General features: G+C 39.5%; 1 protein-coding gene across 3 annotated transcripts in view; it reads right to left on the bottom strand.

Moving 5' to 3' along the window:
* The window catches only part of ULK4 (unc-51 like kinase 4), a 502,923-nt gene that overhangs the window by 118,715 nt on the left and 372,399 nt on the right, over positions 1-11,809 (bottom strand). For all 3 annotated transcript variants that reach the window (XM_043443377.1, XM_043443375.1, XM_043443376.1), the window contains one exon: positions 2,177-2,362. In XM_043443377.1, coding sequence (XP_043299312.1) covers positions 2,177-2,362 — 186 coding nt within the window. The remainder of the gene's footprint in view (positions 1-2,176; positions 2,363-11,809) is intronic.

Genomic DNA, 11,809 nt, shown 5'->3' with positions numbered 1-11,809 from the left:
AAGTCACTAGGATTCAACTTTTGTCCCACAAACAAAACCTACCCGGTCCTATAGGGGGTAGGTCAGAAACTATAAGGAAATCATTTCAGACTGTGAAATTAACTAAAAGATGGTGTAGTCTGGTTACTTTGACTAAGTTGGTATCTAACTGTTTTCTGCATGATTAAGTTAATCTGGTTTTAGAAAATGATGTAATTTACTTCAGAGACAAGTCCATAATCTCCCATCTGCAAATCTAAAATCTAGAAAGCTATGAAAATCAATTATTTTTGTAAGTTTCATTTAAAAACATATTTGGTGGCAAAACCTGACTCCCATGGAGTTACATATAGTTTTATTTGCCCACTTAGTGTGACTGTTCATACATTTTGGGACAGAAATATTACCATACTGCTTGACAACAATACTGCCCGGGTGACCCCTATGGGGTCATGTCATATATAGCCTAAGAAACCATGCCGAAAAGATCTGACAATTATAAATTCCAATCTAAACTTCATCCTAAGATTTTCAAATAAGATATGGTGAATCTCTATAAAATTAATCATATCAAATAGGAGGTCAATATTCCCCAAGCTTTTGTAATTCAATACTAAATACACAATTTTGCCACATCTACATATCACTCATGTTACTACATTTTCTAGTACTTGATTTCACATTGACGCTCCCTTTTTAATTGAATAAAATCTCTACTGAAAGAGCTGGTCACCTGAGAGGCTTACTCTCTACTGAAAAAGCTGGTCACCTGAGAGGCTTACTCTCTATTAAAAAAGGAAGATTAAAGAGGTGTTAAAGACACAGTAGTACCAAACTGAGAGCTTCACCTTTAAATTCTCAGAAAGAGCAAAATGAAATGGAAGAGGAAATACCTGCCTTACTATGTGATTCAGTCACCTAGTGCTAGGCTGGATTACCATACCAAGATCTACTGCGCCCAGAAGTATTAATCCTGCATACTCGGAATCTCACCTAAACTGTGTTATGCAGGGAGCCACTCCACTAGGCAGGAAGCACGGCTGGGGTTGGGAGGTCCGGCTATACGAAGGTAAAATGTAGCAGCTAGGAGGGTAACTCCATCTCTCTTTTAGTTCTGTCACCCAAAACCTGCCATGGAGATTCAGCTCCACCCTGTACTGCAGCTATTTATCAAATTAACACAACCACTGTCTTGCGGACAACTCTCTGGAGCATCCACAGCCTCTGCTGCCAAAGGATTCCTCACAATAGCTGGATCTAGAAGTGACCACACACAGACGAGCCAAAACATGACACAAACTAATGAGACCTCTACTCCTCAATTGACTTCACTAATAGCTACTGTAACAATGGCCTTCAAAACCAGCACAACAAGATTTGTTGTAAAAAGTCTTCAAAAGGACCTTCAAGTATATACACCTTTTTAAAAACAAAACATAAAAGGTGCAAAAGGGAATTTTTTCCCTAATGTACAATAATGGAAGTTAGAAATACTGTGAGTTTGAAAATCTCCATTTTGCAGCTGTTAAAAAATTTAAAAAATAATAACTACACATTGATTTAATGAAGTGATCAAAACTACCATCACCAGTAAATGGCAAATAGACATGATGAACTTCTGGATCTGATGGATTTCTTCTGGGACTTACCTGAATCTAGTTGTCCAGAACACAGCAGAGAGACCTACATGGAGGGAAAATTCTACAAAATACCTGGTCCACTCTTTAGAAACCTCATAAAAGACAAAGAACGGCTACAGAACTATTCCAGGTTAAGTACATCTGTCTACTAAAATACATGACGCTGGACTGGAATCTATATTGGAAAACAAGCCATAAAGGACATTATGGGGATAGCTGACAAAGTTGGAATATGGATGGCAGATTAGTAAAAGATTTGTCTCAATGGTAAATTTCCTGACTGTGATAACTATAGTTAAGAGAACATTCATTTCATTAGGAAATACACACTCACATATTAAGGGATAAGCACAAATAATATGTCTAACTCTCTCACAGTTCAGCAAAAATTCTGTGTATATACAGATAGATATGTGGAATATGATGAATGTTAACAGTAGGTGACTACAGGCAAAGGTAATCATGAGTTCTTTAATAAAAGGAGGTCGAGAAACCTGACTACTCCCCGTCTTCCAGCTACCACTGAGGCGGCCCACCCAATTTCTGTGTGGACTCACCATTCTTCTGAGAATCCTCAACAGAAGCTTCTGGTCCTTTGGGTCCTCTTTGGATGTCAGTAAATCAGCGAAGGTCTCTGCATTTTCAGGAGACAGGCTCTCTGGGTTTTCCCCTCCATACAACTGAACCAGTATAGACAGACACTTGGATGAAACTTCAAAAATTTCAGGATCCTCGTTAGGAAGCTGAAAATTAACAAATAGGACTTCATCAGCTTCACTGAAGATGATGTTGGTATTCCTCAAGAATTACAGCTCAAAAGATAGAATGTCAGTCTGAGTACAAACGTTAATTAATTGAATATTCTTGTGACTGGATCTTTTTCAAAATGTAAAGAGTAACTCAAACAAGACTAACAGCACAAAATCAGAAGGAAATTCTACAGTCTTTTCTTTAATCCATAGTGATGAATGACCTGTGACAAGCAAAGGACTAATTATATATTAGATGCATATTTACATATGCATATGTTCATACAGGTGTGTGTGTGTCTATGGGTGTGGAAACACTGATTTTTCTGAGGCACAACCCTTACATTGTTGACATAGCTTGTTTAGGAAAATCCACTTCCTAGAAGATAGTAAGGAATGGTTTGAACTGTTTCCAAATCATTATTAACTAAACAGGTGGGAGAGAAAGTATTGTTTCTATATTACAAGATATGTTATGAAATAATAATCATACCATAAGCATTTTGATCTTTTAGTTTTTAAAGTTTTATTTCTAATAGCTTTGTTCAGATACAATTCCTAGGTCATACAATTCAGTGATTTCTTGTGTATCCATCATCCAATGGTTTTTCATATATTCAGAGTTGTGCAAACACCACCAGAACCAATTTTAGAATTTTTTCATCCTACCTGAAAAAGAAACCCTGTATCATCTCCTCCTCCCCACCCGGTCAGTGTTAACCAGTTTTCTTTCTTTCTGGATTTACCTATTCTAGACATTTCAGATACTTGAAATCATACAAAATATGATCCTTTGTGACTGGCTTCTTCCTCTTAGCATGTTTTCAGGATTCATCCATGCTGTAGCATGTATCGGCATTTCATTTCTTTTTATTATGCAATGGATATGCCACATTTTGTTTTTTTGTTTTTTTTTTTTAGCGTTTCTTTTTTTTTTTTTTTTTTTTTTTTTTTTTTTTTTTTTTTTTTCCAGTGGGTTTTGTCATACATTGATATGAATCAGCCATGGATTTACATGTATTCCCAATCCCGATCCCCCCTCCCACCTCCCTCTCCACCCGATTCCTCTGGGTCTTCCCAGTGCACCAGGCCCGAGCACTTGTCTCATGCATCCCACCTGGGCTGGTGATCTGTTTCACCATAGATAGTATACATGCTGTTCTTTTGAAATATCCCACCCTCACATTCTCCATCAAAGTTCAAAAGTCTGTTCTGTATTTCTGTGTCTCTTTTTCTGTTTTGCATATAGGGTTATCGTATTCACCTCTTTCTAAATTCCATATATATGTGTTAGTATGCTGTAATGTTCTTTATCTTTCTGGCTTACTTCACTCTGTATAATGGGCTCCAGTTTCATCCATCTCATTAGAACTGATTCAAATGAATTCTTTTTAATGGCTGAGTAATATTCCATGGTGTATATGTACCACAGCTTCCTTATCCATTCATTCTGCTGATGGGCATCTAGGTTGCTTCCATGTCCTGGCTATTATAAACAGTGCTGCGATGAACATTGGGGTGCACGTGTCTCTTTCAGATCTGGTTTCCTCAGTGTGTATGCCCAGAAGTGGGATTGCTGGGTCATATGGCAGTTCTAGTTCCAGTTTTTTAAGGAATCTCCACACTGTTCTCCATAGTGGCTGTACTAGTTTGCATTCCCACCAACAGTGTAAGAGGGGTTAGAAGAAATCAAAAAAGAAATCAAAATATGTATAGAAATGAATGAAAATGAAAACACAACAACCCAAAACCTATGGGACACTGTAAAAGCAGTGCTAAGGGGAAGGTTCATAGCATTACAGGCTTACATCAAGAAACAAGAAAAAAACCAAATAAATAACCTAACTCTACACCTAAAGCAATTAGAGAAGGAAGAAATGAAGAACCCCAGGGTTAGCAGAAGGAAAGAAATCTTAAAAATCAGGGCAGAAATAAATGCAAAAGAAACTAAAGAGACCATAGCAAAAATCAACAAAGCTAAAAGCTGGTTTTTTGAAAAAATAAACAAAATTGACAAACCATTAGCAAGACTCATTAAGAAACAAAGAGAGAAGAACCAAATTAACAAAATTAGAAATGAAACTGGAGAGATCACAACAGACAACACTGAAATACAAAGGATCATAAGAGACTACTACCAGCAGCTCTATGCCAATAAAATGGACAACTTGGATGAAATGGACAAATTCTTAGAAAAGTATAACTTTCCAAAACTGAACCAGGAAGAAATAGAAGATCTTAACAGACCCATCACAAGCAAGGAAATCGAAACTGTCATCAAAAATCTTCCAGCAAACAAAAGCCCAGGACCAGATGGCTTCACAGCTGAATTCTACCAAAAATTTAGAGAAGAGCTAACACCTATCTTACTCAAACTCTTCCAGAAAATTGCAGATGAAGGTAAGCTTCCAAACTCATTCTATGAGGCCACCATCACCCTAATTCCAAAACCAGACAAAGATGCCACAAAAAAAGAAAACTACAGACCAATATCACTGATGAACATAGATGCAAAAATCCTTAACAAAATTCTAGCAAACAGAATCCAACAACATATTAAAAAAATCATACACCATGACCAAGTGGGCTTTATCCCAGGAATGCAAGGATTCTTTAATATCCGCAAATCAATCAATGTAATACACCACATTAACAAATTGAAAGATAAAAACCATATGATTATCTCAATAGATGCAGAGAAAGCCTTTGACAAAATTCAACACTCATTTATGATTAAAACTCTCCAAAAAGCAGGAATAGAAGGAACATACCTCAACATAATAAAAGCTATATATGACAAACCCACAGCAAGCATCACCCTCAATGGTGAAAAATTGAAGGCATTTCCCCTGAAATCAGGAACAAGACAAGGGTGCCCACTCTCACCACTACTATTCAACATAGTGTTGGAAGTCTGGCCACAGCAATCAGAGCAGAAAAAGAAGTAAAAGGAATCCAGATAGGAAAAGAAGAAGTAAAACTCTCACTGTTTGCAGATGACATGATCCTCTATATAGAAAACCCTAAAGACTCTACCAGAAAATTACTAGAGCTAATCACATTTTGTTTATCCATTCATCAGCTGATGGACGTTTGAGTTGTTTTCACTTTTGACCAGTATGAGCAGTACTGCTGTGAACATCTGTGTATACATTTTTGTGCACACGTTTTGTTTCTCAGGTATATACTTGGAAGTGAAATTGCTGAGTCATACAATAAGTAACTCTATGTTTAACTTTCTGAGGCATCGCCAGACTATTTTTCAAAGCTGCCATTAGCACCAGCAAAGTATGAGAGTTCCAGGTTCCCCACATCCTCACCAACACTTGTTATTACCTATCTTCTTAATTACAGACATCCTCGTATGTGTGGAGTGGTCACCCATGGTGGTCTTTCATTTATACTTCCCTGATGGTTAGTGATGCTGAAAATCTTTTCATGTGCATTTTGGTCATTTGTATATCGTCTTTGGAGAAATGTTTACTCAGATCTTTTCTCATTTTTAAAACTAGGTCATTTGTCTTATCATAATTAAGTATTCTTTATATATTTTAAATACAATTCCCTTTATATATTTTAGATATAATTCCCTCAGCAGATACACATTTCAAAACTGTTTTCCCATTCTGTGGATTGTCTTTTCACTTTCTTGACAGTGTCCTTTGAAGCACAATATATTTTTTATTTTGATAACGTCCAATTTACCTATTCATTTTATTGCTTGTGATTTTGGTGTCAAACCTAAGAAACCATTGCCTATTTCAAGGTCCTGAGATTTACACTTCTAAGAATTTTTATAGTTTTAGCGCTTACATTTATTTTTCCTTCTAAGAAGTTTATAGTTTAACTTTTACATTTAGGTCTTTCCATTTTAATCTTTGCATATAAGTAGAGAACTAACTTCATTCTTTTGCATGTGAATGAATCTTATTTTGAGATATTGGCAAGTTTATATGCCATTATAAGAAACAATACAGAGAGATACCATATACACTTCATCAGACCTCCCCAAAGGAAACATCTTGCATAACTACAGTACAAGATCACAACCAGGAAATTAACTTATACATTAAGACGGCCACTCCTGCTTTTTAAAAATTAATTATTTTCACCATATATACTTTGCAACTTTTTACTTCCAACCTGCCTAAATCATTATATTTGACAACATACTGTTGGATCATGTTTTGTTATCCCCTCTAGTCATCTCTATCTTTTAATTGGTACATTTAGATCATTTCCATTTTTAAGATAAATAATATAAAAATGCTACGGTTTAAGTCTAACATGCAATTTTATAACTTGTCTTCTATTTATTCCCCATTTATTTTTCTGATTCCTTTTTTTAAAATCTTCCTGTGGGTTATCTGACCATTTTATGTTTTTGATAAGAATTATTAAATTCCCTTTTACCCCCAGTATTAGTTCCTTAGGGCTGACATAAAAAGTACCACAAACTGCGTGGCATAAACAACAGAAATATATTACCCTACAGCTCTGGAAGCTAGAAGCTTAAAAATCAAAGAGCAGGACCTTGGTGCCTCTGAAACCCAAGGAAGAACATTCCCTTGCTTCTTTCTGGCATCTGGTGATTTTCTGGAAATCCCAGGCATTCCTTAGCTTGTGGAAGCATAACTCCTATCTCTGCCTCCGTCATCCCATGGAATTCTCCTGTGAGTCTCTTGACTTCACATGGTTGTCTTCTAATAAAGATGCTAGTCATATTGGATTAGGGATGCACTCTACTTGAGTCTGACCTCATCTGGAATGTGTTTTCAAATAAAGTTTAATATTCTGAGGTGCTGGGAGTTAGGACTTCAACATCTCATTGCGGGGGGGCGGGGCGCCGCACAATTCAACCTGTTACACTGCCTATCAACTTTGTCTCTTTCGGGCTCAGCTGTTTGTTCACCTTGGTTTCTCTGCTTCAGGCTATCAGGCTTCCCCAAGTATCTGGTGGTCCCTGGCATTCTGTTTTATGAATGAAAGAGTGGGCAGATTAGTACAGGCAGATGGCTCCAATTTCCTTTGCATTTGTGTGTATCTGTTTCTTCACGCCGCTTTCCCTGCGATTTCTTCTAATCGTCTCTGTGATTTCTTCAAACCCTGAAATGTTTCTTTCTAAGTGATGACCCCATCTTAGAAATCACATCAGATAGATGGCTCATCCTCTTCACAGCACAGACCTTGACTTATTAACCTGGAATAAAGCTGAGACAATGAATAAGGGAAGGGGCTTGATTGGCCTGCCAGTTCTAAATGCTCATCTTCCAATAGCCTGGTAAGAGTCTAGGGCCTCCAGCAGTTTTCCACTTGAAGTTTACAGATCAACAGCATCTGTTCCTACCTTCTGGTTAGTTTTCTCCTCTGTGTGTTCTGGGTAATTGGTTTCTTCACTAGATTTTGATTCAGTCCCACCTGCTTTCTATCACTGAGTAACTGCATGAGATTTCTTTTCCATTAACAGCTTCTTCTTCCGCTCTCCCATGATCATAAGATATTTGATGCTATATTTTCATAGCTTTTGGGTAGCCAGTGAGACAGGCACAGGTATTCAAGCTTCTATTTCAACCTACTTTTAACATTTCTTCATTTATGAGTTAGTTTAGCTTCATTGTTGAAAAGATGGAAAGATGCTTATCATAAGCAGTAACTCCAAAGAGGGCTTATTTGTTGGATTCTTGCCAAATTGATGTTTGTGTTTGAGGGTGTGTGAGCCCTGCCCTACCACTACAGAAAAGATGGTGATAGTATAAAATCTCCCTGGAATAACAGAATAAGGATATACCCAACTGTCTGAAGAAACAAACTACTAGAAAAACACACGAAATGATGGTTTTTAAGATACCACACACGAGGCAATGTAGGACAGTGACGCCCAGGGATGGAAAATACCTGAGGTGAGCTCTACTCCTCTCCCAGGTTAGAGGCTTAAGAGGTCTCCAGGCCTAAGAGAGACAGCAACTGAGGTGGATACCAGCAGATTTTTTAAGCTGAGGAGACAGAGTGAAAAGTCTCAGAAAACCAAGCAGCTAGAGTCCATAGGACAAAGTACTAGAGAGAAGAGAGCAAGGGAAAGCTCACAATGAAGAAACTGGTAGCCTGGATGGTATATTATCTGTTAGAGAAAATGAATTTCTGGTTAAAAACCTTTCCACCAAGACAGCTATAGGCTTAGATGGCACTGATGGCAAATTCTACCAAAGATTCAAGGAAGAAGTAAAACCCAGTCTACACACATTTTCTCAGAAAGCTAAAGAAAATGGACAGTTCCAAACTCATTCTGTGTGGCCATATTTCAGTTCAGTTCAGTCGTTCAGTCGTGTCTGACTCTTTGCAACCCCATGGACCACAGCATACCATGCTTCCCGGTCCTTCACCAACTCCCAGACCTTTCTAAGACTCATATCCATTGAGTCAGTAATACCATCCAACCATCTCATCCTCTGTCATTCTTTTCTCCTCCCACATTCCAGCATCAGGGTATTTCTCCTCCTTCCCAGCATCAGGGTATTTCCAAGAAGTCAGTTCTTTACATCAGGTGGCCAAAGTATTGGAGTTTCAGCTTCAGCATCAGTCCTTCCAATGAATATTCATGACTGATTTCCTTTAGGATGGACTGACTGGATCTCCTTGCAGTCCAAGGCACTCTCAAGGGTCTTCTCCAACACCATACTTCAAAAGCATCATTTCTTTGGTGCTCAACTTTCTTTGCAGCCCAACTCTCACACCCATATATGACTACTGGAAAAACCATAGCTTTGACTAGACAGACCTTTGTCGGCAAAGAAATGTCTCTGTTTTTTAATATGCTGTGTAGGTTGGCATAGCTTTCCTTCCAAGGAAGCAAGCATCTTTTAATTTCATGGCTGCAGTTACCATCTGCAGTGATTCTGGAGCCCATCACTGTTTCCATTGTTTCCCCATCTATTTGCCATGAAGTGATGGGACTGGATGCCATGATCTTAGTCTTTTGAATCCTTAGTTTTAAGCCAACTTTTTCAGTCTCCTCTTTCATTTTCATCAAGAGACTCTTTAGTTATTTGCTTTTTGCCATAACGGTGGTATCATACACATATCTGAAGTTACTGATATTTCTCCCAGTAATTTTGTTTCCAGCTTGTGCTTCATCGACCCCAGCATTTCTCATGAGTACCCTGCATATAAGTTAAATAAGCAGGGCGACAATATACAGCCTTGACATACTCCTTTCTTGATTTGGAACCAGTCTGTTGTTCCATGTCCAGTTCTAACTGTTGCTTCTTGACCTGCATATAGAGTTCTCAGGAGGTAGGTAAGGTAGCCTGGTATTCCCATCTCTTTAAGAATTTTCGACAGTCTGTTGTGATCCACACAGTCAAAGGCTTTGGCATAGTTAATAAAGCAGAAGTAGATGTTTTTCTGGAACTCTTCTGCTTTTTTGATGATCCAGTGGATCTTGGCAATTTGATCTCTGGTTCCTCTGCCTTTTCTAAATCCAGCTTGAACATCTGGAAGTTCATGGTTCACATACTGCTGAAGCTTGGTTTGGAGAATTTTGAGTACTACTCTGCTAGCGTATGAGATGAGTGCAATTGTGTGGTAGTTTGAACATTTTTCGGCACTGCCTTTCTTTTGGATTGGAATGAAAACTGACCCTTTCCAGTCCTGTGGCCACTGCTGAGTTTTCCAAATTTGCTGGCATATTGAGTGCAGCACTTTCACAGCATCATCTTTCAGGATTTGAAATAGCTCAGCTGGAATTCCATCACCACCACTAGCTTTGTTCGTGTGATGCTTCCTAAGGCCCACTTGACTTTGCACTCCAGGATGTCTGGCTCTAGGTGGGTGATCACACTACCACAATTATCTGGGCCATGAAGATCTTTTTTGTATAGTTCTTCTGTGTATTCTTGCCACCTCTTCTTAATATCTTCTTTAAGGTCCATCCCATTGCTGTCCTTTATTGTGCCCATCTTTGCATGAAATGTTCCCTTGGTATCTCTAATTTTCTTGAAGAGATCTCTTGTCTTTCCCATTCTCTTATTTCCCTCTATTTATTTGCATTGATCACTGAGGAAGGCTTTCTTATCTCTCCTTGCTATTCTTTGGAACTCTGCATTCAAATGGGTATATCTTTCCTTTTCTCTTTTGCCTTTCGCTTCTTTTCTCAGCTATTTGTAAGGCCTCCTCAGAAAACCATTTTGCCTCTTTTCATTTATTGTTCTTGGGGATGATCTTGACCACTGCCTCCTGTACAATGTCACGAACCTCTGTCCATAGTTCTTCAGGCACTCTGTCTATCAGATCTCATCCCTTGAATTTATTTGTCACTTCTACTATATAATAGTAAGGGATTTGATTTAGGTCATACTGGAATGGTCTAGTGGCCAGTATTACCCTGATGCCAAAATCAGATACACACATTCCAAGAAAAGACAAGTTCTGACCAATAGCTCTTATGAATATAGATGCAAAAACTTCAACAAAGTGTTCGCAAACCAAATTCAGCAACATATTAAGGGGTTATACATCACGGCCAAGTGGAATTTATCATGGGAATGAAAGGCTAGTTTAGCATCTAAAAATCAATCGAGGTTATGTGCAACACGAATAGAATAAAAGACAAAAATTATATGAGTCTTTCAACGGTCACAGAATAAGCATTTGACAAAATTAAAAACCCTTTTAGGAGGAGCCAAGATGGCGGAGGAGTAGGACGGGGAGACCACTTTCTCTCCTACAAATTCATCGAAAGAATAATTGAATGCAGAGCAAACTTCACAGAACAACTTCTGATCGCTAGCTGAGGTCATCAGGCGCCCAGAAAAGCAGCCCATTGTCTTCGAAAGGAGGTAGGACAAAATATAAAAGATAAAAAGTGAGACAAAAGAGCTGAGGACGGAGATTCGTCCCAGGAACGGAGTCTTGGGCGGCATTGCTTGGGGTAGGGTCCGGGCCTGAGTGCCCTGAGGACAATCGGAGGGAGCTTCTGTGAGGTGCCAACTTGAACTGTAGGAGACCAAAAGAGAGAGAGTACATTAACCGGCCAGAACACACTGCCGGCCGTTCGCAGAACAGAGAGACCGAGAAAGTCCAGAGAAGAGCTCGCAGGCTGTGGACCGGCCCAGCCCCGCCGGAGGCAGGAGGCAGGGGGGAGGGGAAGGTCGCGGCGAGACACAGGGCGCAGGCACCCGACCGGCGCGGGGGGGGACTGGGGCTGGGGACGCGGAGGGCGGAAGGCGCGCGCACCCGACTGGCGCCAGCGGAAACTGAGACTGGGTCCGCGGAAGGGAGTGGGCGCGCCACACCTGGGGAGAGTGCGCCCACCAAGCCCCTGGCTGCCTGGACCACTCTGACGGGGAAGGCACAGAGAGCAGGCGCAGCTTTTCGCTCCGCGCTTTTGTGGAACACCCGAGGGCTGGAACCTCGCGCAGCGCGGGGCGCGCTCCATATAGAACA

Source organism: Cervus canadensis, chromosome 22 (genome assembly GCF_019320065.1).
Source record: "Cervus canadensis isolate Bull #8, Minnesota chromosome 22, ASM1932006v1, whole genome shotgun sequence".
Taxonomy (NCBI): domain Eukaryota; kingdom Metazoa; phylum Chordata; class Mammalia; order Artiodactyla; family Cervidae; genus Cervus; species Cervus canadensis.
Note: the sequence above shows the minus strand (reverse complement) of the source record. Positions and strands in the feature narration are given on the sequence as shown.